At 47.7% G+C, this 27,687-nt stretch overlaps 1 protein-coding gene across 1 annotated transcript; it reads right to left on the bottom strand.

Annotated features, from left to right (window-relative positions):
- Positions 1-224: 224 nt before the first annotated feature.
- SCRN1 (secernin 1) lies at positions 225-27,687 on the bottom strand. Its single transcript, XM_054726339.1, has 7 exons — positions 27,529-27,687; positions 15,576-15,757; positions 12,470-12,672; positions 9,398-9,592; positions 7,103-7,268; positions 2,386-2,566; positions 225-383 (listed from the first exon to the last, which is right to left on the bottom strand). Exons 1-7 carry the CDS (start codon positions 27,685-27,687, stop codon positions 225-227), a joined length of 1,245 nt encoding a protein of 414 aa, XP_054582314.1.

Here is a 27,687-nt window from a genome sequence, read left to right as displayed (position 1 = left end):
CGGGCACACGGGGTGCAGTCACACAGCAGGGGAAGGGCACCACGTGGCAGAGGGGACGTGTGGAGGTTCCAGCAGAACAAGTGTCCGTCCGGTCTGGCTTCGGAAAGGGGACCACCGGCCGCCACGCAGGGCCCCTCTCGTCTTTCCCCCGCGGGAGAGCGGCGGTCGTGCTGGTAAGTTAGTCGGTGGGAAACGTGAAATACGAGGGGGAGGGCGTGCCCGCTTCACTTAAAGAACTTGATCTCCGTGTCCACGCAGTCATAGAACAGGTCCCCCACCTCGGCGGGGTCCGGGGGCGCGGGGCCGGCCAGGATTTCCTCCATGGCCTCCAGGCCTTGCCTCTCCAGCTCCAGCATGGTCCTCCGCAGCCTGCGGCCCTGCTCCTGGGAAGCACAAGCGGGAGGGGGAAGCGGTCATTGCCACGAACCCTGAGAGCCTCCTGGGGTGGGGGACCCTATTCAATGCCTCCTACATGACCGCCACAGGGATCCTTCCGATGCCAGCGTGGATGTCACTGCTCTGCGTGGCATGCCTGCTGGCTTACGCTGCCTTCAGGATGCATCCTGAGTGGCACCCTGGAAGGAAGGCCAGTGGCTCTTCCTTGGCCTCGAGCCACACCCCCTCTACTCAGCCAGACTGAACCGGCTGCCTCCCTCCCGCCCATCCTCCCCACCGCCCGGGCCAGCGTGTCACCCCAGGGCCTGGTCAGCTGCCCCCCTCTGCTCCCCTCTCCTCTGGGCTCCCAGTGCAGGGTCTTGCCTCTGCACGGCCGCTCTCCTGTCACGTGAAGCTCTGTCTCCTGGCCTGTGTCCCCGTTAGACCCTAGGCCAGTGGTCGGCAAACTCATTAATACCAACAGGACAACGATTGAAATTTCTTTTGAGAGCCAAATTTTTTAAACGTAAACTTCTTCTAACGCCACTTCTTCAAAACAGACTCGCCCAGGCCGTGGTATTTTGTGGAAGAGCCACACTCAAGGGGCCAAAGAGCTGCATGTGGCTCTCGAGCCGCAGTTTGCCGACCACAGCCCTAGGCTCCTGGGGAGTGAGGACGGGGCGTGACTCCAGGCGCCAGTGCCTCAGACGTGGTAGCACAGTAAGTCCCGGAGGGGACGCTGCTGTCACCGCCCCCGACTCACACCAGCGGTCATTTCTACATTTCAAAGCCCACCCCACCCCACCCGTCTCATCTCTGGAGTTTGGGGTAGAAGCGCTCAGCCCACACGGCCCTTCCTGCCTCTGCCTCCTGCTGCCAGATCCACAAAACCAGGCGTGCACAGAAAGGGGCGCCTCCCTCGGGGGTCACTGTCCCTGCCTAGAAAACCCGCTGGCAGGAGCCAAGGGAACAGTCCCCTGAGCTCCGTGGGCAGCAGCGGTGCGGGGGGGGGGGGGGGGGGGGGGGGGGGGCGGCAGACAGGCGTGAGGCAGCCGGTGGGTGGAGGTGCGAGCTCTGGGACCGCTGAGCCTGCCCTGCTCAGAGAGGCGGTCGGAACCCCCTGGGCTGCCATCCGGGTCGCCTCCTCTGTGTCCCTTTGCGCGGTCCCCTGCGCTCACCCGGCCCACACAGAACGCGTGCCCGGTTCACCTAAAAGGGGCCCTTTCTTCCGGAGAAACTGGACCTGCTCCCGGCTGGGCACTGAACGCTTGGGGGGTGGATGCGCGTCTAACAGGCCCGGTCCTTCCTCCTCCCCTCCACCAAGTCCGGCTGGGGCTGCATAGGATGCCCGGGCGGCTGGGGGCGGGCGGGGGCGGCCTTGTTTGAATTCACGTCTCAGAACTTCAAGTTCCAAAGCTTTGGGCGGGGCAGGGGGCCTGCACTTTAAAGAATAACTTCTTTTTAACTGAAAACTTGAGAATCTTTCTTCTATTGTCATAAAATGAATATCGCACCAAAAAATACCACTTGAGCCCTTTTCAATGTACTGTTTAGTGGCATTAAGTACCGTCACATTGTTGTGGACCCTGTCCATCTCCAGGACTTTGGGGAAGAATTCAGTTTTTTTTAACATTTTTAAAGTGTTGCCGCCACATACAACCTTGTGTCCCCAAAAGTATACAAAGAACGGTAGGGAGCAGAGAAGCAGCCGTCCCCACGGGGCCTGCACATTTCGGTGATTCCCAGGAAAACGTCAATGGGAGGGGCTGTTCTGAGCCCCCTGGGCTCCAGAGTAACAGCAAAAGCAGGGGCTTTGGTTTCCGTCAGGCCTGGTGGGGAAGTGGACACCGCGTCCTGGTCCTGGGCGGGGCCCTGGGCGCTGGACTGTGGGGCGGAGTGTGCCGGAGAGGAGGGGGGGGTGACCTGTTCCCTGCTCTCCTGGGCCTTCTCGCTGACCCGCCACTGTCCCCGGCCCAGCCCCGGCCCAGCCCCGGCCCAGCCCCGGCCCACCTGGTCGCTGGCAAGGACAGCGCGTGCCCACTCGTGGGCCTTGTACAGCTCGTGCCGACGGTCTGGTTTCTCCTGGAACCGGGGCTCCCTTTTGGCCGGGTCGTCATCCCCGAAACAGGGGGACTGTGCTTTGGGGACACGTTTCACATCGTCCACGAAGATGAAAGGCTTGAAGATGGACCTGGAGAGGAAGGAGAGGGGCTTCAGCCAGGCTGGGCCGAGGGCACCCCGAGGCAGCACTTTCATCCGGCAGCCATTTCTGGAGCCAGCCCACGGGGGAGAGGGGGGGAGGGTGGTGGAGGGTGGTGGGTGGTGGGTGGTGGAGGGTGGTGGGTGGTGGTGGGTGGAGGGTGGAGGTGGTGGGTGGAGGGTGGTGGGGTGGTGGGTGGAGGTGGTGGGTGGTGGGTGGAGGGTGGAAGGTGGAGGGTGGTAGGTGGAGGTGGTGGGTGGTGGAGGGTGGAGGGTGGTGGGTGGTGGAGGGTGGTGGGGGTGGTGGGTGGTGGGGTGGAGGGTGGTGGGGGTGGGTGGGTGGAGGGTGGGGGTGGAGAGTGGAGGGTGGAGGTGGTGGGTTGTAGGTCGTGGGTGGAGGGTGGTGGGTGGGTGCATGCCAAGAGGGACACAACTGCAGGGTTCAGTAAAGGTTTCCGTGAAGTTCACTGCCACCTACAAGCTGTGGTTTCTCCTATTCACAGGGAGGAGACGTCAGACAGACCTGCTCTGCTCGGGGAGACCGTGCGGAGGCCCCTCCGTGACACGAAGCGAGGCAAGTAGAAAGGGGTCCTCTGTTCACGCGGAGCGAGGTGGCCTTTCTCGCCCATGGTTTGCTGGGAAGTGGCCTCCGGGGAAGGAAGGCTCGCTCTTTTTTTAAGTCCTACCTTATCTGAAAGATTCTGGAATAATTCTGACAGATCTGGGGAGGGGACAGATTCAGGTGGATGACACACAGAGAACCCCCGAGAGGACACAGCGAAGGGAAGGCGCCGTCTGCCTGTGAGAGGGCGAGGAGCTCTGGGCACAGGAGGCGGCCAGGCAAACACGCTTTGATTCAGCTCTTTTGGCCCAGTGGGTGTATTTTAGGGAAATCGCTGTGTGTGTGTGTGTGTGTGTGTGTGTGTGTGTGTGCATGTGTGTGCGTGTACGTGTACATGTGTGCACATATCTGGATATCTTCGCCTTATCTGTCTTTTTTCTCCTAAATTTTGTGATGAATGCAATAAGCCAGTGTAAAAAAAAAATGTGTTCCTCTCATTTAGAAGGAAAACAAAATTATCATTTTTGATAATGAATGGTACCCCTGCTCATTCATTCACTCACTCCTCCCTTCCTTCCTTCACTCATTCAGTAACTACATGCTGACGGCTGACTGAGTACCAAATACTGTTCTAGGAACTAGGGTTACAGCAATGAACAAGGCAGGGCAAAAGCTTCTGTCCCATTTCACAGACGAGGTGACTGAGGCTCATAGAAGCTCCGAGCTTTGTCCAGACACATTCCTAATGAGTGGCAGACCGAGAGCTGAAGCTTCCAAAGCCAAGGTCAGCTTTCCCCACTACCTCTCACCGTTACAGCATCCTGTTGGTTTATGTACATACACCTTGGGTGGAGAGTGGAGGGTGGTGGGTGGTGGGTGGTCTGCAGAAAAAGTGCTGCAGAAAAATGAAATACTCTTTGTGCTTTGGGATTGAGAATTGTAATGTCAGTGCCAGCCGACGCTTCTGACTTCAGCGTGACGCTGTTCTTACTGAAGGGGCAGACACGCCCCCGGAGACTCGGCCAGGCTCACCCCGCGCCTCAGAGGCCCCCAAAGATCCCATGAGGGGTGCCTGGCACAGACAGGAGCAGCACACAGGGGCCCTCTGGGATGAATCTGCTAAACTTGGAACCCACCTGGAAAGATTCTAGAATAACCAGTTTCTCTCAACTCCAATAACAAGAAGGGGCCCCTTGTCCCTAATATCTGAATTAACCAGATGAGACGGTCTCAGCAGATCCAGTTTAGCCTCTCAAGCCTACTACACTGGGAGAAGGAGGAAACCACACACACACACCATGTCCCTTGCATCTCCCAGCTCCTTGCCACTAGTTAAAGTGCATCAAACACCCTATTTCCCTAGAACGTCCTCCCTCTTTTCTGTTTCCTGGGCGAAGTGCATGGCCTAATGCAATGAGGGAATTGGGTTGGGAAATAGCCTTCTAATATCTAAAACGGAAAGTGTTTAAATTATCTTCCCCTCTTGGTTTATCCATCCTGTGTGTGGAGTGTTTGTTTTCCCAGTCGTGGGGGCCTCTCAGTGCTGTGCTGGGTTGACAATTGCATCTCTGAGAAAAAAAAAAAAATAAGCCCTGCTTCCTGGTGTCTGCCAATTCCTGTGGTGTAAATACGCCCACTGTGGCCCATTCCAAGTTACTGATGTGACCTCACAGAACATAGAGTCAGGAAGGATGCACATAATCGGCTCTCACTGGCTCCAGACCTGCGGGACTGAATTGTAGAGTCTCAAAATGCGAAGGTACCGCTACCCTTTCCCTCTCTGATTCTTCACATCAATGGAGCTTTAACAAATACTGGCCTCCAACTGGAAATGGTTTCCAAAGGTCAGAACTGGTGCACAAAAGCCAATCAGTGTCACTCTATGAACGACTAAGGCACCAGCTGACACAACAGAGTATTGATAAGGTGGAATGTGCTTTTTCGATAAATCAATTCAAGGTCTTATGCATCTCCCTCTAGCTTGAACTCCGACTTCTGCACCTCCTTCTAGCTCTCAAGCTTACATAGTACCTGGTTCTTGCTAGGAGGCGGGTGGGAGAAGATAAAGGAGGGAAGGAGGAGAGAAAAGAGAACGTGAGATCAAGTTGTTTTGAGAAGAGGATCTATAATTAATACCGTGTGCAGAGGGCGGGGAAGTGCCGCTGCGCACGGAGCATAGCCAGCTCGTGTCCTGCGGTTTCTGACACTCACTGGGAGGGATGCGTCCCACAGTCCTGCTCTTTGAATCAGAATCTTTTGCAAGTGCGCTGTCCTGAAACTGCTCCCCACACACCTCTCTGCTGCTCTCAGCATTGACAGAAGCAGCTCCAATGCCCCTCATTCTAGTCCCTCAAAGCCCAAGAGGAGGTAATTGTGCTTCCTGCTGACAAAATACAGAGCGCTGAGCGTGCCCAATTACAGGGAAACGTGGAAATGTTGACGAGGAAAGGAAGCTCTGACCGTCCTGCGGTCGCCGTGGAAACAGCTCATTTAACTGTGGGAGACAAAAATGAATGCCTTCGGAAGGCTCTTAATCTTCTTTAAGGCCTTCTTAATTAACGGGATTCATGAATAATTTGCTTTTAAAGTTACTTGAGATTTTCCATTTTAAATACCTGAAGGTTATCTCCCAGCCTGTTTCTCTAACTGTATTAGGCCCAGCACTTCAGCCGAGGAATCAGACTCCCTTTACGTTACTGTCCGGGCATCACACAGCCTGGCTTCCAGCCACTGTCAGAGCAGGCGTCTGACACAGGGGGCTGGGCGGGGGTACACAGTCATTTTTCAGTTCTTCGAAGGTTCCTGTTCCCTAAAGAACAATGTCCAATACCTCGGCAGAGCATCCAGACGCTCCCAAAGCCCACGTGTACCCTCGCGGGCAGCAGCGAGCGCTCACCAGGGGCTGTTGAGTCACCAGCATTGGGAGACAAGCTTTCATGCCTCTATGCTTTTGCACATGCTGTTCCCTCTACTCAGACTGTCATTCCTGCTTTTTGTCCCTAACGAACTCCTATTCCTCCGACAATGCCCAGTGCTCAAGAGTCCCTTCCTCTGTGAAGTGTTCTTCTTTGTCGTCTCTTTGTGTCACCTCTTCCCTTGTACACAGTTAGTCTCTAGTTCCCACAAAGCACACTGTGTGGTACACAGTAGGTGCTTAATAAGTGCTTGTTGAATGAATAAATGAGTGAATGAAAAACTAAGAATATCTTAAACCGAATTTAATAGTCCGGTCCTGCTAGAAGTCTCTGTTGATACTGGCTGTAATTTAAAACATGAGGCCCACACCTGAAACTAATGCAAAATAATACTGGATATAAACTGCAACTGAAAAATACAACCTCAAAAATGAGGCCCAACAAACACATAAAAGTAGGGACTAGTGTTATCCCCGTTGTACAATACGTCTCTAAGCTGGTACATGACGTATCCAGCTCCTGACTGACAGAGGTGGAATTCAAAATCCTGGCAGTTTGTTCTCAAGGCTGATGCTCTTACCCACAGTGCAACTCCACCCCTTCGCTGAAGTTCCTGGGCAGAAAGCAACCCCTAAAATCCAGTGTCTAAAAGTACTGGCCATACACGTGAAGTCGCTTCCATCAGCCTCGCCTCTGGGCCATTTTGTCCTCTAACTGCGAGGAACTGGTGGTTGTGACACGTCTTGGGCATTCCTGCAATCTCTCTGTCTCACTGTGTCTTGTTTAGCTTTGCCTGGCCCATGATACATAATCAATATGTATTTGCTGAATTTAAAACCATCGGATGCCATGATTGTGAGGAACGCTATGTGACTAAAGCTGGAACACCCCCGAATCGAAGCTCTTTATGCTGCCCCGGCCACGTTGAGAACGACTAAATCCTGTGGCTCAGCCACGCAAAAGGCGGGGGGGGAACTTGGTGTGCGCTTGTTGGATGAGCTTTCTAGGGCGGCATGCGCTTTCTGCTTACACGACTGTGTCTCAGACGCACCTGGAGGGATCTGGGGTCCCGGTGAAGTAGTGGATGCACGGTGAACCTCTGCTCTGGGGCAGGACAGACACCACGCTGGCTGTGGTCAGGAACGACTCGGAGTCTATGCAGACGCCGCTGGCTTTGTCCCGTAAGATGTCAATCATAGTCTGCACCGTGATGCTTTCTGTAGAGACAGAGGTGGGGAGACGTCACTGCGGCAGGCGGCTAACCAACATCCGTTCACGCCTTTCCCTTTTCTGTAATAGAACTCCTGGCATTGTAGCTGGGAACACAACTGCCTAACTACAGACCGTATTTCCCAGCTTCCCTTGTGGCTAGGTGTGGCCAGGGGATAAATCCTGACCAATGGGAGACAAGTGGGAATGATGTGCTCAACTTCCTTGTCACATCTGTAAAAAGAAATGCTTGCCCTTCATTTTCCTTTTCTCCCTTCCTGCTGGCTGGGAGATGCCAGTGAGTGGATCCCAAACAGAAGTCCTGTGTTGAGGCAGAGAAACCTACCAGCCCAGGACTGTCCATGGACATCTGGACTATACCATGGGAGAGAAATATACTTCCATTTTCTTTAAGCACATTTATGTCAAGGTCTCTTTGGTACAGCACTTAGAAATGCCTCAACCAGCACAGTAACACAGGAAATGATACCCATAAGAAGGTATATGCAATCTATGTACAGTCCACCGGGCAACCTCTCTCATGCACCCCTACTGGTTGGAATCGGTACTATAGTTGGAGAATGCCCTCTGCAGTGAAAAATATGCACAGAGACATATTTAGAATAGTCTGAGTCACTATGGTGGGTGGCTCTGACTGTAGATAAATAAACAAATCCTTGAATCCAGTTCTACTTTTTCTCCCTCTGGTTATAATTCATTAAAACACTATCTTTTCAGATGGAATCAAAGCATCTCTTAGGGAGAAGACACCTTAAAGTTCACTAGCACAACCACATCGTCCTTGTATATCTCTATTTACAACATATCACTCCCAAAAATATTCACAATAAGTCCTCGATTCCTTCCACTACTCAGTATTCAGATCTCCTCACTGTCTCATACATGAGTTTATTGACTTGAATCAGGATCCAATAAGTTGATAATGACTCTTAAATCTCTTCATCTCTGCCTCAAATTTTTCTCCCTTACATTTTATTTGTTGGACCACATCTCCTATAGGATCCCAGTCTGAACTTTGCAGAACATATACCCCTGGTGTTATTTAATATGTTTGCCCATTTTTTGTATTTACCAGAAACTAGTAGCTAGATTTAGAGATTCATCAGAATTAGGTTTGTTGTTTTGGCAGAACAACTTCATACATGGCATTGTATGTGTCCATCAAGCTAGTTTTTTTTATTAAGATGTTGAGGGTTTTTGTTTTTAAGAGTTCCCCATTTTAAAATACGTTCATACCTTTTTGCTCAGAATATATTCATTAAGTTCTACAACAAAAGTCTTTAAATGTTCTTCTAGGTTTAAGGGTCAGAAAACTTTTTCTTAAAGAACCAGATAAATATTTTAGGCTTATGGGCCATATAATCTCTGTTGTAACCTACCTGTTGCAACTGCTCCCAGAGTAGCCATAAATAAACGGGTATGGCTGAGTTCCAATAAAATTTTAGTTACAAAATAGGTGGCTGATGACAAGGCATAGTATGCTGACCCCGATTCTAAATGATCAAAGGTTTGACTTAACACGTATCACTGGCAAATATAAAATGTGGCCACTGAGGTTTATTTGGAAGAGCTTCCACTCAGACACAAAGTAACAAGCTATCCAGTCATCATATTTACCTAAATATTGGTTCTGACTAAGTCCATAATTGGGTGGAAGACAGAGGGCTCAGGAAGAAAGTTCAATTCCACAGTTAACTTCATAAATGTTCATAGAACAAAGGACTATAACAGGCATCACAAGAGGGTCCTAAGATGAGTAAAAGACAACCCCCTGCCCTCAAGGCCCAGCAGGCTAATAAGAGGAGAAAATTAGGGAGGAGATAAGTCAAATATACAAATGCTGAGGTATAAGAAAGGCTGCAATAAGTATCACAGTGACGTTAGTGTTTAAACAGCAGCAGGAAAATTCTGTGGATGAGAAATCATCCTATAAGAATAAATGCAAGTTGTCATCCTGTCTGATCATCAGGACCTTTAGTACAAGTTGGTTTCTCCATACAAGGTCTATTCTCTACTCCTCCTCTTTGCTCACCCTCCTAAGTTCAGACAAGTTCTCCAAAATAGCTGTAAGACAAAAGGTGTTTGAGGGAGAAAGATAAGAGATGTAATAACTCACCTTCTTGCTTTTCTAAGCTGTCTTTGCCTGCACAGCAGTGTAGATGGTCATCAGCTGGAGAAAAAACTTCAGAGAAATTGAACTCGTCCTCTCCTGTCCACCAGCCTTGACTCTGAGCATAACTCCTGAGCTCAGGATGCTCTGCATCAATCTTGGTGGTGAGTGAGAGCTGATTGCAGATGCACCTGACGCCCTCTGCAGAGAGTGCAAGGCCCAATTAGTTGGAAATACACTTACAAAGACTTAATCAAGGAATGGAAATTTACAGGGAATCTCTCCCCTGCAACCTGACTTTAACTACAGGGATGGTATAAATTCCATTTTTGAAGAGAGAAACAGACAGTCCTTGGTCCTCTTTTGAGAAGATCTCCCAGAAGGTTTGACCAATCCTCACCGTCATTACCACATTGTAAATGAGCAACAATCACAGGATCTTAAATTTATAATCAGAAGGAAACATGTGAGGCCCCTCCTTCTGGCTATATAAACCCATGCATTTACTACTTACGAGAAAAGTGAAAGGTTCTTTGAAAGAAGCATTGAGCGACTAACAAGACTTGTGAATGTCGCAACCATGGAGAATCTTCCTCCCCAATTTAGTCTTGCTCTACCTGAAGAACACCTTCCACCACCACCTTCCACCCATATATGTATGTAGTTATTTTTAAAAAATACAAACATGATCCTTTTTCATTCAATTACTTTTTCGGGTCCCAACATTTAGAAAAACAGAGTGGCACTGATAATGAATAGTGTTAAGCTAACAGAATGTACCTGGAAATAGCATGTACCTGTGTCACATGTACATGTGAGAAAAATCTATGGGAATTTTTCCTCATAAAAATATAAGTATAGCTAGATACATCTGGAATCAGAGCTGCCTGCTTTCTGAGGGCGCTACTGTGAAGAATATGGGTTAGGGCACCCGTTCTCCTATGTGCTGGAAGGCTGGCTATGGCTTCTTCAAAGCCTGGGCTACAAATACACTGAGGATAACCTGACCTTCAAGCTTCAACACGATGTCCAGATCACGAGGAAGCTATTACTTATAGGTCAAAACAGTCATGCATGGTGGCTGCTTCCAGGGAACACGTTTCTCATCTAAATTCTTGGAGAATGAAGTAGAGGAAGACAGCCCGGACTGCAAGCTGCATGGAAGCCATTACTGCCTGAAAACCAGCTGCTGGAGGCAGGGTCAGGGCTGGGCTGAGTTCCTTCAGCATCTTCTGCTTCATCAAAGTGAGCATTTTCACTTCACCTCCAAATCGAGCATGCCTGGCTGATGTCCTTTGCCATTCATCTTTTAAGAGGTCACCATAAGAGTAAAATTATTTTTAAATGAAAATAAATAATAGCTTTGGCCTACATAAGTGATTTTGACATTATTCACACTAAGATATTTTTAAGTCTTGCGAATAACTCCACATGTTATTTTCCTAGAAAACTGATTATAATAGACATTTGCTTTCAGGAATTTTAGCATTCTAGGGCCAGAGTTCATTAACTCCTACTGCGGTCACACGACTGATGAGATCAGAGGACAGGAAATCAATGAATCCAAGGAATGGCTGGGGTTTTTCCCCTTTAAATATTTAGTGAGAGAACATGCATTTTGATGAGATGGGTTTTTAAGTTGTACTTTGAAGTGAGACTAAGCTTTTGAATGCAATTATAGATCAGAAAGTTTTACTAGTACATTCTACTTAAAAGCAATATGATTGTTTTTCAGCATGGACCAACAGCCTTCTTGATGGAACTATTCAATGGTAAGACTTCATTTTAGAGGAGAGTTTTTTTTTAAGGGAGTCTTAAGTTCCTGCATCGCAGGAGGCTTGGAGAGCTGGCGGGCCACACCAGCTACATTAGTTTTGTAACTATTGTGTAAGTAGGGCAGGCAGGCACACCTGGGTGTGTGTGGGGTGTACGTGGGTGGAGAAATGCTCTGAGATTGCCTCAAGGTGCAATTCCTTGTGAGAATGAGAAGAAATCGCCTCCTCCTCCAGGCAGACACAGCCTTCGCACAGCTTCATCAAGAAACCACAGCTAGCTCTCACTGCCTCCTCACCGCCTCAACGACTGCAGTAGATCTTCTGCTTTTAACGCAGCTTAGGTTTGGTTCCAGTCACCCTTCAGGCAGAGATGGCAAACAGGTTTCGTCCCTGACATCATTTCTGAGGAGCTGGAAGAGACTGCCTGGTAAATTCAGTTGAGAAAAATGCATAGACCAAGTATAGGTTCAACAAGAGAAGAGTTCTGTAGCCATGTCTTTCACTGGCACAGGAGCGGAGAAATGCTGTGAGCGTGATTTGTATTTGTGTTCCAGGCCTCAGGAATATAAGCGGGACTTCACTGGCCAATCCTTCCTTAGAACTCTTTAGTCCTCTGGAAGCCCTGTAACCCACTATGAGATTCCATCCTGTGCAGAATTTGAGGGTGCTGAGGCAATGATACAAGACAGCCATTCCCTCCCCCTCACCCCCCCGCAACACATACACAATATTTCCTTCCTCAGAACTATCTAAGAACAAGATGCTGCAGGAAGCAATAATAATTCATTGGGCAGTAAGACCTTCTGGGTGGATTTCCTAGCCTCTGCTCTTCTAGAAACATTGTCTCCCAGCGACATGGCTTGTTGGCCCAGAGGAACTCAACGGTTCGCAGACAAATCCAAATTCCTCTGTTAGAGGAACATTCCAAGCACGAAGATCTATAGGGCTGCAATGATCAGGGCAACTCCCTATTGTAGTAATTCATTGACCTATTGTGAATGGAATGGAGAAAAAAATCACTATTCCCTTGGCCAATTCATCGAGAAGCAATTTGGATCATGAAACCACTGGTAGTCTGAGTGGGGTCCTGCCCAGAAAGCAAACAGAAAATAGGACATGTTAGGAGGATGCTTCCCAAGTGGTGACCTCGCTTCCCTCGGGTTCAGAAGACTCCAGCTTCCTCTCTAGAAGATTCACGGCAGCACAGAGAGTGTCTACAGCAGCAGCATAAGTCCCGTGAGCGCAGGCAACATCCATCCCAGCCTTTTCTGCAGGAAGCTCTTCACTATCCACACCCACTCACCTGTGACTTTCTCAGCAGCCCAGTACTTCCCTACGGTCTCGAGCACCCAGGCCTCCTCACGATCCACAATCAGATAAGCACTCTGGAAGCTGTGGCAGGAGCCTGCATCTTCGTAATAATTCCCACCTTGCCCGTGTTCTTCCAACAAGGCGACGATGACATCTAGGGCTTCCTTGGCTGTTGACCCTCTTTCTAAACCAAGCCTGAAGTAAGGAAACCAGAGCTATAGCTCAGACATTTCGTACCGTGTGATCATTACCATAGCAACCAAAGATTGGGACGAGGCTGAGCTATGAAGTGTGCCAACATGTGTAAATATGTTAAGTACGCAGGCCAATATGCAGGCAAATGAACAGTGCTCTCACACGTTTGGTTCAAAATCATCGGGGTGTTTTCTGTCTTTGGGCATCCCCTACCCACACAGACAGAAGAGCCAGGACCCCAGTGGCTCAGCCACCTCCCCTTCTCTTTTCTAGCTCTGTCTCCCAGGGAGCTGGCAGGCTCTGCTCTAGCTCTTAGCAGACCCCTTCTGCTGGTTAATTCTCCCTCTTGCCTCTACTCTCCTGCCTCTGGGCAAAAGGAAATCTCTGCCCCGTCCAGCCTTGTTCTCTGTTATTCTACATCAGGTAGTTTGGTTAGTAATACAAGTGTTCCATAGCCAGCCATTGTCTTTGGTGCATATAACTGACTCAAGAGACCTCAGTAGGGGAGGGCTGCTGGTTAGGATGCAATCAATCCTTTTCTACATATTTCACCTCCTGCCTATCAGCATATCTCTGCCGGGGTGGCTTATAGCTTCAAAAAGCACATATTTCTCTTGAAGCAAAACAGCAATCTCCTCCCAGCCCTTCCAATTCATAGACCCCTGAGAGAGGGCACAGATCTTGTCCTCCATGTGACCTTGGGAAAGTTACATACTCTATTTGAACTTCAGTTTTATGTCACCTATAAAATAAGAATATATATCATTGGGCTCCTAGGAGGATGTGTTTTATGACATAATGAACATGAAAATCTATAGCACAAGTGCCCAGGACCAAGTAAGTGACCAGTAAGTTGTGAACAACCATGGCCGAAAAACAGTTGACTGAGAAATAAAGACCCATGTTCAGTTCTGGTTCTGCCACCCACGGCAGTATGACCTTAAGTAACGGAGCCTTTCCGAACCTGATTCTCTCATCTGTAAAGTGAAAACAGTCCGACTTCCCTCTCTGGCCGATTGGAAAGAGGAAGCCACATGCTAAGTACTCAGTAAATGTCCATTTATTCATCTCCTCATTCAAATCACAACTCCGGTGGCCGGGACAGGGTCTTAGAACGACCACAAGGGGAGCACAGGCCAGTTCTTGGTGAACGTTCAGCGTGAGACGCACTCATTATTGAAATTCACCCAGCTCGATTCTTCCTGAAGGGACATGTATTTCATTGGGCGGCCAGGGAGAAGAAAGGGTGACAGGCTACGGATTTATTCTTGTAACAGGCTTATTTTCATAGTCGGAAAATTATATATCAATTCACTCGGCATTTCTCCATTTAAGCTTATTTAGGAAGACTTGGTGCCAAGGCAATGATTTGTGAAGCTGCACCCTAAGGCCCTGAGAGAGCGATAAAAGAATGAACCCATTAGAAGATTGCAGTGGGTCGGCTTTCCGTTAAAGTGGTGACCTTTGCCAGTGCTGGAAGTCCCACGCCACAAATACTACGATAAGTCAAATGCAAGGCGATCAATGACGCACATGGGGGGGGAGGGGCAGACTTTTCCTCGTTAACTCTCCATGTGCAGGATTTCTATGAAGGGTGGTGGGTAAAAAGATTGGGACGGCTGTCAAACATAACCTCAGAACTTGTTACTCCATAATTTCACTGTTAAGAGAAAACGGATGGTAAACATGAGGCTGTTTCCTCTTCAGCTCGGGGAACCTGCTCCTCCGAGTTTGTCAGAACCAGGAAGAGTGCTGACAGGCGAGGCAGGCACAAAGGCCACATGCCACCCAAAGGGTGTCGCTAGCAGGCCCATCCATCGTTTGGCAGAAGCTGTGGGCCACAGAGGTCTCTGTGTAAATGTGCAATTTCTCCCTACAGACCCTACAGAACGTGAAAATCAGGACTCCCTTTTACAGGATGTTAGCTTCAGGGGGTTCGTTAGAAGTCATCCAATCTAAGGGCTCACATTGGACAAATGAGGAAACCATAGCCCAGAGCGGGGCTGTAACTTGGTGTACCAACACCAGAAACCCTGGACCCTGGCTCCGACCTAACCTTCTTTCAACTGTGTCCGAGGCTCTGCTGCGTTTTACTAGCTCAGAAGAAAGCAAGCCCTCTCAGCACGTTGTTTCATTCCAGCCCACCCCCTACTTTAGTCATTCATCCCTAACTCCGTCATTGTTCGCCCACTGTGCGCCAGGCACACGGGTCCTGGTGCTTGTGACGCAGTAGTGACCACGCAGACAAGGACCCCTCTCCTGTGGGTCCCTTCTGTCACGTGGTGGCTAGAAGAGCAGGGAAAGGAAGGAAAGATGACTGACGTGTAGAGGAGGAAGGAGGGAAGTGAGCTCTGACCTTTTCTCCTTGGATCTTGTCTATTTTATATGTTCCCTTGTTCTTTTACATGTTTTAAATATACTTCAAATACCATAAATTCACCCATTTAAAATATATAGTTTAGTGGTATTTACCAGTCGTGATATTCACAAAGTTGTGCATCCATCTCCACAATCTAACTTTAGAACATTTTCAACACCCCAAAAAGAAGCCTCGTATCATTAGGAATCACTCCCACTCCCTGAGCAATGACTAATCTCCTCTCTGTTTCCATGAATCTGTCTATTCTGGCTATTTCACAGAAATGCAGTCATACAATATGTGACCTGTTGTGTCTGGCTTTTCTCGCTTAGCATCATGTTTTTGAGTTTCATTATGCTATAGCACATATCAGTACCTGATCATTTTTTTATTGCTGAATAATGTTCCACTGTAACTATTCCTTTTCTTTCCATCACCTCAAAGTTTATATCAGATGGCACACGTATTCTTTGGGAGGATTGTGTTACGAAGTGTGAGGTTTGGAGGGAGGTAAATCCTGTTCCCACCCCCTCACTACACATACCTGACCAGATCCATCCCCAGCAAGGCTTCCGTCTCGGCGGCCGGTTCCCTGGCATTGACCGCTTCGTTGGCTATGCACACTCCATGGTCATTGGCTCCCATTTCTGCCCCCCAAAGCCAGGCAGGTCTGCTTATCACAATGGCATTGGTCCTGGGAACTTGGTCGATGGAAATGTAAGTACACTGGAACATGAAGACAGGAAAGAAAGGGCCATCACTAGTTTTCACCTTGGCACTTACTAGGTGTACCGGTTAATAATAGCGGATTTTGTAATCAAAGAAAACACGATAATTTCAAGAGAAACATCAGAAGTGCTTTATTCAAAGTAATGTCCATCGCTAGCTACACATTTCCCCATCTTTCAGGTAATTTGTGGATACTGTCCCAATAGAACTTTTCTTGTTTTGAGGCAAACTATTCAGAGACCCAATTTTCCACTTCTTCGTATGTTTTGTATGTGGTGCTCAGAAAGTGCATGTGCCATTGATCGGAACAAATGGTAATCTGAAGGAGCAAGGTCTGGTGAATACAGTGGGTGGGTTACTCCTTCCAAGGCAAGATCTTTTAACGTGTCTTTAACTGGTTTTGAAGTGTGTGATGGTGCATCATCATGAAGTAAAATTACTTTGCCATGTCTTCTGGCACATTCTGGTCATTTCATGATCAAAGAGTGGTTCAAATTGATTATTTATTGTTGGTAGCGATCAGTATTAATGGTTTCATCTGGTTTTAGAAGCTCATAATACATCACACCTTCCTGATCCCACCAAACACAGAGCATTGTCTTCTTTCCGAAGCGATTTGGCCTTGCAGTCGATGTTGATGGTTGACCTGGATCAACCCATGATTTTGTGCATTTGGGATTCTCAAAATAAATCCACTTTTCATTGCCAGTCACAATTCGATGCAAAAAAGACTTTCTTTTGTGCCGTTGAAGCAACATTTTACTGCTGACTTTTCGGTTTTCCATTTGTCTTTCGTTCAGTTGATGTGGCACCCATTTTCCTTCCTTTAAAATCTTTCCCATTGCTTGTAAACAATCGGAAATTGTTTGCTGAGCAATATTTAATCTTTCTGCAAGTTGTTTTTTAGTTTGACATGCATCTTCATCCAATAATGCTTGTAATTGTTGGTCTTCAAACTTTGTCATTTGACCTGGACGTTCTTTGTCTTTCACATAGAAATCATCACTTTAAAATGTTTAAACCAGTGTTCACAAGTATCTTGAGAGATGGAGCATGTTCACCATAAGCTTCCTGAAGTATTCAGGAGCACTTTTCTTCAAAATAAAGTAATGAATTAAAACTTCCCTCAAATGCTCTTTTTTTGGCATGAAATTTGACATTTTTAAGTGTAAAAATATCTATGATGTTAAAACCTTCAGAAAATTTGACATATGAAGTTTTGAAGCTTGTTGTCAATACAACAAAATAGCATACATATCACATCGCATATATATCAACATATGTGTAACTCCATCTGTTGAAAAAAAATCCGCATTATTAACCAGTGCACCTAGTACACTGACCCACCACATCAGCACAGACAGCCCAAATGAATAGGTAAAGAAAAGGCCTTGAGAATACTGGACTTCAAAGACACTCCAAGTCTCAGTGCAGCTCACAGGTCTCCATGGTGACTGTTGTCTTGCCAGCCACTTGGTTTTCAGCCTCTTTGTTTCCAGACAGGCCTTCCATGAGGCTCATATCTATGGCGGTCATCTTCTTGAACCAGGGGTCAGACACACTGAATATTCCGTGGCTGGTCGTTTCAACAGACACAGATGAGTAGCAGCATTTCAAACAAACAGTTACTTGTTCTTGCTTGCAAAGATCCTTCTCTCTCAGAGATTTCAAATATTGTTAACGGTAGAGAGCCCTATCTGTAAAAGATACTGTACCTGGAAGCCTGACATAGAAAACAGACAAAAGGGAAGAGGCTTCGTCTGAAGAAGGGAGGTCCCTAAGCTTCCTGCAATGACCCTAGGGTGCCCTGGAACACAGTTGGACAACCTACACGATTGCTCCAATAGTAGGAAAGAGAAAATGACAATACCTTACATTTCCCTAATGCATTCAACACACACTCCCTTATACACTGTGCTTCTCTGTCTGTCCCATTGGATCCCCGTGAGGTGGACACATAGGAAACCGTCCCAAAGAGGTGGGTTTCTAACTGCTGTTGAACTACAGTGCACACCACGGGAGTTTGTGCGTCTTACCTTCTCCCAGGGTGCTTGCTATGTCTTTACCTGGAAAACGAATGAGCCGATCTAGATCAAACTATGTCTTTCAAAGTGTCTTCATCCTCAGAACCCTTCCTTCACACAAACGCTTACGTGGAAGCATGAAGACAATATAAATGCTCAAAGTGTGTTGAGAGGCAAATGGAAGAACAGGGGTGGGACTGGGGTTGGTAACTCTGAGCCTTACCTGCTGGTTCTGCCTCTTCCCTCCCCACTTTGGGCCCCACGGGAGAGCTCGACTGGATAGCGAACCCAGGTTATCCAGAGGGGCCTCTACCCGGACGGTCTAGCGGTCTAGGACACACTCTGGTGGATGCAGTGTTGAAATCATGGCTCTAAATTACACAGAGCACTTTAGCTCTCCAGGGAGAATTTTATCAACCACAGCAGCCATTTACATTTTAAATGAGGAAGCTGAAAGCATTGGATCAACTGCAGCCTAAGATATTTTTTTTTTTTTGACTCAAGACCCAATTTTATCGGCTGAATGCTGCCCAATCTTCTGCATCGATTTCCCATAATCTCTCAACCACAGGTAACAGCTGAAATGCACACTCGTTGGCCACGTGACATCTGTATCTCCGCCGTCCATGGTTAGATATTGCTGTGCCCTGGGATAATGTTATTTCATTTGACAGATATTTGTAAACTGAAAGCTAACGAAATCTGGAGGCTGTCAAGACAACCTGGAGTTTTTCATGGCAAGTGGATACTAAAATATACCCTGGGAATGTTTTCTCTTATTCGGTTGCCAGAAGTCATTTACTTTACAAAAAATGATTCTTTTAGAGCAAATCCTGGCCAACGCAGTAAACCATTAAACTATGGTCCTCTGTGTTTGTCTACATGTAAATGAAGGTTACATCTTAAAATTGCACGCTTTTATGTAAAAAAATAGTTCAGGCGTTGGCCAACACTTTCCCAAACCCCTGTGCATGCTGAGCTCCCGTGACAATTCCGTTTAGAAACAATAAGGAAGTAGGGAAGGAATCTCAGGCCCTTAAGCACAGATATCAGAACTTTTAAAGGCAGAACAAAAGGGAAAATAGGAAGTGGGTTTACTTATTGGCCCTCAAGTTCATTTTTACACATTCATTTCCATTTCACCAGTTATTTATGGAGCACCAACCACACACAGGCGCTGTGTGCTGAGTGCTGCTGCAGATCAATCAATGAGCTGTCCAATCCCCAGCCTTCTGATTGGGAAAGAAGCAGGCACAACTGCTCATAACGAGGACCCCCAGGCCAGGCTCTGTGAGTGTCACTGAGGCCTGTCTATTAATATGTGCGGCCTCTTGCCCCCGCCTCCTCCTTGAACCTCTGGTCAGTGCAATCCTGCTCTGCTTTTTCTTTTTCACACTCCATTCCATTTGTCCCCTCCCAAAGCACTATCTAACTGACTTGTGTATCGCATGTGCGACTGATGTATGCTACCTCCACCTGTGGAGGTGTCTGTTGTTCAGTTCACTGCTACATCCCAAGTCTGGTACAAACTAGGCATCGATAAACCTTTCTTTGAATGGATGAGTGAGCGGGTGAATGAATGAATGAATGAATGAATGAGTAACAAAGGTCAGAGGGAGAATAAGGATTGAAACGAAAGAGGGAACACATCCTAGTGGTCAGCAGCTTTATCAAGTGGGTGATATTTGCGTTGATTTTGAAAAATGGATCAGACATCAAGGTATTCCAGACAGAGGTCAGAGCCTGAGAAGAGGCAGATGGGGGTGTCAAAGGTATGCTCACCGTGCAGGGAAGGCCCCTCCTGTACCACTCAGGACAACCACTGTGATGTCACTGAGTCACAGGATTGCCAGAGCTCAGGACGTGAAGCCTGAGCAAAATGTTGACAGTTGAATCAGAAAGACCATATGGTCTTCGTGGGAGTTCAAAATATATGCAGCCAACTTTTCAGGCCAAACTCAGAATGAGGAGGAAGGAAGGAGATCCCCGAGCAGCCAGATGGGCAAGTCAGTCTCTCCTAAGCAGTGGGTGGAAAGCCGACACCCCAGATGCCCCTCATATGCTACAGAGCAGGGGCAGGGAGATGGGGTGAGCCTGGAACACCTACCCCTCAGGGCACCTTTGTCAGGAACCTCATGGGCCCTTCCGTGGCTGCAGTTCACACACCGCTATTGTGTTTGCAACCTGACTAATCACACCCAGGTCTGGGAGGGGATGGGAGGACGGACCCGCTGGGCGCATATAGATGGGTTATGTAAAATCCCACTTCGGGAGCAAACCTCGAAACCAGGAGCATTTGCACAAGATGTAGTCAGCTGAACTTTGTAAAGCCAGCTGCCTAGAACCGTGGTCGGCAAACTGCGGCTCGTGAGCCACATGCGGCTCTTTGGCCCCTTGAGTGTGGCTCTTCCACAAAATACCACGGCCTGGGCGAGTCTATTTTGAAGAAGTGGCGTTAGAAGAAGTTTAAGTTTAAAAAATGTGGCTCTCAAAAGAAATTTCAATCGTTGTACTGTTGATATTTGGCTCTGTTGACTAATGAGTTTGCCGACCACTAGCCTAGAACATGAACACGGCAGGCAGTCGTTTTTCAAACGGCCTTCACATTTGCCACGTTATTAACGAGGCAGAGCGTAAGTGGGGTGTGAGGGAGCAGAGGTCTCACCAGGAAAAAAATCCAAAAAAAGTACCCGAAATCTTTCCGTGTGCCCAAAACATTTTAGTTCCCCCAGTCAAAATTCCTAGCTAAATGTCTCTCAGAAAAGAAAAAGAAAACATTCACCGCTTATAAGATCAACCTTTCCAGGGATGTCGCTGGCATCGGCTTCAGTTACTAAGCTGTGAAAGTGGTGAGCAAACTGTCTAGCTGCCCCATGTCCACTCCTAACCAGCCTTACATGAAGCAGATCCGCGGGCTAGTGTGACTTCTGGGGGCCAGGGCCACACAACAATAGGGGAGTGCCCAGAAAGGAGGGCATGGGGGCAGACTTCCAAACGTCAGAACTGCCTGGTCACCGGGTTTTAAAGGTGTTCCCTGAGTTGAGCTTGCCACTCTCTCAGGTGGCTCCTGGGGACACATGCCAGGTCAGAGGATAAAAAGGTGAGCCCTGACCAGGCCCCAGAGACAAGCACAGGAGACGGTTCTTCCGAAGAGCAAGTCCTCTAGCATTGTGCGCGGTTGTCTCAAAAATGGAAACGCAAGATCAGCTTCAGGCTGTCGCCTGCCCCTTGCACATTCCAGCGCATACTATTTCTGGGTCTCACCCGGGAAAGGAGGGCCGGAGACACACACAATGGACGCTTCACTTGGTGAAACGCGGCCTTTGTGTCCCTCCTCCGGCGCTCAGCTGGGGAGCACCGCCCCACCACCAGCGAGAGCCAGGGAAATGAGCTGATGAGTCAGCCAGACTCCTGAGGGCAGGAGAAGAAAAGGCAGGGAAATGGATGCTTCAGAGGAATATGTTTGGTTTTGGAAAATTTGCAACTCTAAAGCAGCCTTGCTAATTATCACCGAGAGTTTTTGCTTAGTTGGTTGGTGGGGGTTTCGTGTGTGTGTGTGTGTGTGTGTGTGTGTGTGTGTGTGTGTTGTGTGTTTTTTAATCCCAGTGTCTTGTCTGCTACTTGACTGGTTTTGAAAATATGCCCTTAAGGTTCAGATGAGTCTAAACAAAGACAAATGAAGATGCCGAGCACATCTTATTTCCCTAAAGCTGTAAGATGATTGAGGATGGGCAGTGCAAAGGCCCGGGGTCAGAGGCAGGCTTGGGGGAGGGGAGAGGATAGAAGGACGACCCCGGCTAAGCCACGCTCCCATGGGGTGAGGGAGATGCTTCTGCCTCCACACAAGACCGGGAACTCCTGCCCCTGGGAATGAAGAGAAGAAAACGAAACAGACAGACAGACAGAAGTGGTGCACACGCTACCCAGCGCCACGGAGCTTTGTTCAGCTCTCTTTGATTCCAGAAGGACCTGAGCTTCCTACTGTGAGAGATAGTCTTCAGAATTAAAACTCAGATCTCATACACACACACACACACACACACACACACACACACACACACACACCATAATCCAGGAAATTACTCCTCTGCTTCCTCACCACCTCCACCACCCCCGCCCCCCCACAGGGAGGACCGGGCTTGAGGAGAGGTTGGGATGTGTCCCATGATGCGCGGTGGCACAGCATCCTCAGAGAAGATCGAGGGGCTTCCACAAATAGCTACATATTGATCCATCCTACTCTGCAACCCAAAGAGGAGTTGTTAAAAACTCAGAATCTACAGAGAAAGACTAACGAACATAAAACAAAATGCTCCCATCCGCCAACTGTGCAGCTGAACAGAAGCCGTGTAATTTTAGAAACTGGGGAATTGCGGGCTGGGGGACCTGATCTCTTCCTCTCGAGGTCTCAAGCAAAATGAACTTGACATACAGTAGATGATAGGTGAACGGGCAGACACGTGGACAGACTGAGGAGGGTGGGAAGGGAGGACCACTGAGAAAAAGGGGCCAGTTGGGCGGGTGTGTGGGTGAGTGGGTGAGTCATCAGGATGACTTTCTGCACATGGTTATTCTCAGAAACCGAGCTTCTGGGACCTCAACCCTCAAGGATACCATTTCTAGGAAAACCACAGACTGTGCATGTTTAAATTGTCATGAAATGGCTGAGGAATGGGAGGGTTTTTGTGGGAAGTTCTCTTCATAGTTGAAAAAGTAATTTCTATGTGCTAGCGACGGCTGCTATGAAAGTAACATGATCGTTATTGTGGCTCACAGGCCCGAATGTGGAAAAGAACCCGTCACTGTGCGCTTGGGACAAGTGTCAGGTGCGACTGCAAGGGAATGAGAGGCCTGAGCAGGCGTCTGAACAGCAGACTCGATTCGGGAGCATGTGCGGAAGGGTGGAGTTTGGGAACGGAGACCTGGGATCACGGAATCCCTCACACTAGTCAGTTCTTTAGAAGGGGGCGAGGGAGAACCAATGTCTCGGCACAGTGTTCTCCTTAGAGTCTGCATAGTGCTTTCGCATGTCAGCTCACAGGTGCTTCACAGAAAGCCCTGTCACAGTGCGTGTTATGATCTCCAGCTGGCAAATGAGGAAACTGAGTCTCAAAGACCCAAGATTCAGTAAATGGGAAAGGCGACACTGGAACCCAGGGCCCTGCCTCCTGGGCCAGAACTCATCCCCAGATGCAGGTGATTGTACATTTCAGTCGATTTATAATGGCATTAAGTGCTACCTGTTCACAAAAGATTGGCAGGCTAGAGGGAGGAAGGGATATCGGTGATGGGGCCTCGAAGGATGCATTGGTGTCTAGCAAGTGGGTGGCAGGAGGGGAAAGGAAGGACATTCCTGGCAAAGGACAGAAAAAGCAAAAACACAGAGAAATACAGGTGTGCTGTTTGTTCAAGAAATGGCGAGCAGCCCAGTGCCGTTGGGCTGATGGTGTGTAGGCTGTGAGAGGAAAACTAGGACGATAGAAAAGCAAGCAGGAAATTGTACAGCGCTTGTGGCGTTCAATTACTACAAACGTTACCCCCGGCCCAGCCATCCTGGATGGAAGTGTATCCATGGCTACGTCCACACATGTACAGAATGACTTGTGTGCAGTGTTCTTTGTGGCTATACTTCCTAGACTGGCCAACAGTCCTGACGTCCACCATAGAGGACTGATTCCATAAATGATGGACTATCTCCTCAATGGACTGCTACCAGCTGTAAAAAATTATAATTTCTATGAACAGATATAGAAACTCTTCAGAAAGTGTTATCAAGCCAAAAAAAAGCAAATGGTACACCTTTTCTAGAAGTTTAAAATTATATATTTAAAAATCAAGTTTCAGAATAGTGTATGTAAAGTTACTTTCATGGAAGAACATAAAAGGCTAAGTATTCATATTTATGGCCAAGAAATTAATAGAAAGTGTTGCATAACAAGGAAATCTGAGGAGATTGGGAGAAAGGAGAGTAAGACTTCTCACTAGAAACCTTTTTTGTATCACTGAATCGTTAAACCACATCAATATGTTATCTATTCAAAATGTAAAATTACATTGAATGAGTTAAAAATTTAGGTTCACACAAAAAGCCTGCACACAAATGTCTCTGGCAACTTCATTCCTAAGTGCCACCCTCCAATGCAACCAGGATGTCGTTCAGCAGGTGAAGAAAGCTACATCCAGGCGAGGAGTATGCCTCAGCACTGGAGAGAAAGGCATGACTAAGCCTGGGAAAGACACGGAGGAAGCTTACATGCATATGACTAAGTGAAAGGCGACCATTTGAAAAGGCGACACACTGTGTGATTCCAACTAGATGACATTCTAAGAGAGGCAAAACTATGGGGACAGGGAAAGATCAGTGGCTGCCAAAGGCTGGGTGCGGGAGAATGACAGGAGATTTTAGGGCAGGGACACTATTCTGTAAGGTCCTGTAATTAATGGTGGTATGTGTCATTATACATTTGTCCAGAAGGTGTACAACACCGAGAGTGAACCCTAATGTAGACTACAGAAGGTGTCGATCCTGGCTTATCGGTTTTAAGGATGTTCCACACTAAGGCACGGTGTTCATAATGAGGGAAACTGGGGGCGGGGTGGGGGTGGTGAGGGGTTATATATAGGAACTCTCTGCACTTTCTGTTCATTTTTCTGTAAACCTGAAACTGCTCTAAAAATAAGTATTCATTTGGAAGAGAGAAAAGAAAGGAAGAGTGAGCAGGGGGCCACTTGGGAAGAGTTCTGAAGGGCATACAAATCACTCTCATCCTATAAACACAACACAACATTTTTAAACAAGGCAGTGACAGAGCGGTGTTGGGGCGGGAGGGGGGGGGGGTTCTGGTGACCCTGCAGGGATCAGACTCCAGGACAATGAGATGGGGCACCAATAAGCAGATGATGGAAGGGGTGGGGGTGGGTCTGAGTGAAATGGGGCCGTGGGAGGAGATGGGGACACGGGAGAGGAAGCAGCAGGACTCAGTGACAGCTGTCCCTGTGCATCGGGGTGAGTGTGAAAATGGGGGTCACCGTTTTCTAGATTAAACTCTCTGGCAAACAGTGGAGCTGTTCGAGTACATGGAGCAAATGAGATGGGAAAAATGATTTGCTTTCGGACATGTGAGGTTGTTTTACCTGCAGAGTCTGGATGTGGAAATATACGGAGGCAACTCACGACACAGAGAGAGGTCAGGGATGCCTGAGACACTAATCCTGGGGCGTATCAAACCACACTGATTTATGCAAGGGGACGAAATTCAACCTACAGGGTATTTTAGTAATAACATCCCCATGGGCTAACCAGGGAGATCATCTATTTCTTGACATGATTGTAACCATTAGACTAATATATTAATGTACTTAGCCTATCCCCCAAAAAAGGAAACAAACTTTTCTAAAATTATTTCAGACACATTTATATAGTGGTCCCCCTTCATCTGCTGGGGACACATCTAAGACCCCCAGTGGATGCCTGATAGTACCAAACCCTATAGACACTATGTTTTCTCCTAGACCAGTGGTCGGCAAACTCATTAGTCAACAGAGCCAAATATCCACAGTACAACGACTGAAATTTCTTTTGAGAGCCAAATTTTTTAAACTTAAACTTCTTCTAACGCCACTTCTTCAACATAGACTCTCCCAGGCCGTGGTATTTTGTGGAAGAGCCACACTCAAGGGGCCAAAGAGCCGCATGTGGCTCGCGAGCCGAAGTTTGCCGACCACGGTCCTAGACAAACATACCTATGAGAAAGTTTGACTCATAAGTTAGGCACAGCACAAGATTAACAACAATACTAATGGTAACACAGAACAACTGAAACAACATACTGTACTAAAAGTTGTGTGCATGTGGTCTGTCTCTCTCCCAACATACCTTATTGTACTGCACCCCCCTTCTTCCTGCGAGATGCGACGTGATGACATGCCTTAAGGTGAGAACTTTCACCTTTCACCTGAAGGAAGCACTTCACGGCCTCCCTTGGGCAGGTCCGAGTTGCCAGCATCACTGCCCGGGCGCTTTGGGGCTTTAAGTACAATAAGGGGTCTGTGAACACAAGCACTGCAACGCCAGGAGAGCCGGCATCTGGACGGCTGCTAAGTGTCCGAAAAGACCTTGAAAAGAATGTAACAGCTATTCCTTAGGTGTTTTTCTTGTAAAGCACTCAACATAGGAACCGAGGTGTACTTCCTAACATGATAAGGCTCTGTGAATCTCAGACCCAGAGCCAGCATCTTACTCATGGGGAAGGTTTCCAGGCTGCCCCTTAAAGGCCCAGAGACCCACTATGTCCACCCCTGTTAACACTGAATCCAAGCCATACGCCCATCAGACAAGAAAATAATTGGAGGTTTAAGAGCAACCAAACGATCTCTATTTGCAAGTGTTATAACCATATACCTGGTAAACGCAAAGAGTCGATGGTAAGAGCCGACACAGCCAATAAAAGAACTTTAATAAAATGTAAAATTAACAAGATACAGGAGTCATCATGAAAGTCTGACAACACACTCTGGGAATATGGAGAAGCAGGCGCTGTCAAACATTGGTGGTTGGGAATGCAAAATGGTAGACCACCTTCAAGGAAATTTGATTATATTTTATAGCAGTGCATACTTATTTACCCTGTGACCCAGCCATCCCATTTCTAGGCACCGATCCCAAAGAAATACCGACAAAACAATTTTATTTAAGCACTCAAAATAGAAATTGATGAATATTTTTTTAACGTAACAAGAAAATATAAACCAGAGCAGACGAAGCATTATTCACTTCAGCACTGTCTGTAATAGCAACACACTGGAAAACAACCCAAATTTCCAGCCATATGGGATGGATTAAACTCCGATACAGCCATAGAATGGAACCTCACACGGCTCTAAATGAGGAAGAGAGGACAGCTCTGTATACCATATGGAGGGACCTCCAGGATCCGGTTTTAGTTGAAGAAAGCAACGTGGAGAAAAGTGTACTGTGCATGGCATGCTCCCATCCACCTGAGAAAGGAGGGAAGGGCCTGCATGGATAGGCACATGTAGTTTATTACATACATGTGTCACTGTTCTAATGAAAGAATAAACCAAAACCTTCCCAAACATGGTGGCCGACAGGAGAAAAAGGAAATGAAGTAAATGAGGAAAACAGAAACTAGACTTCTATGAATCTACAGGCATCCCTCATTGTATTGTGCTTCACAGATGTTGCTTTGCTTTGTTTTTTAGTTTTCAATTGCAGTTGACATGCAATATTTTATTAATTTCAGGTGTACCCATAGTGATTAGACATTTATCTAGCTTACAAAATGATCATGCCCTCCCTCTCCCCCTCCCCCGCACTTCCATCAGTCTGGTACTCAAAAGATGTTGCAGATGTTGCATCTTTTACAAATGGAAGGCCAGGCATTTCACCAGCAAAAAGATTACGTCTCACTTTTATCATGATACTCTATTGCGGTGATCTGGACCCACACCTGCAACATCTCCAAGGTATGCCTGTACCTTGTTCTGTACACTTGAGTTTGGAACCATGTAAACATTTTACCTAATCATAAAATAAGGGCCATAGCAATAAACACGGAATTCTCCCTATGACCCTGTTTTCAAGGCTATAAACAAACCTAATGGAATCCACAGAGCCAACATGACCGTTCAGACTAGAGAGCAGACTTCACGGAAGAAGGCGCGCTGGGCACAGCGAGAGGAAGAGAGTGAGGGCTCATGGAGAGGCCGCAGCGCACCACTCACCTCCACCTTGCTCTCGGGTTCGTGATCGGCAGCCGGGAAGTACACCACCTCTTGCACTTCATCCCTGGGCCGAGCTGAGTTTTTCCCAAACACCACCAGGCCGTCCTTAGCACGAGGCGGGAAGGCCACCAAACAGCAGCTGGGAGGCGCTGCAGCCAT

The sequence above is a fragment of the Eptesicus fuscus genome, chromosome 14 (assembly GCF_027574615.1).
Source record: "Eptesicus fuscus isolate TK198812 chromosome 14, DD_ASM_mEF_20220401, whole genome shotgun sequence".
Classification (NCBI taxonomy): Eukaryota; Metazoa; Chordata; class Mammalia; order Chiroptera; family Vespertilionidae; genus Eptesicus; species Eptesicus fuscus.
Note: the sequence above shows the minus strand (reverse complement) of the source record. Positions and strands in the feature narration are given on the sequence as shown.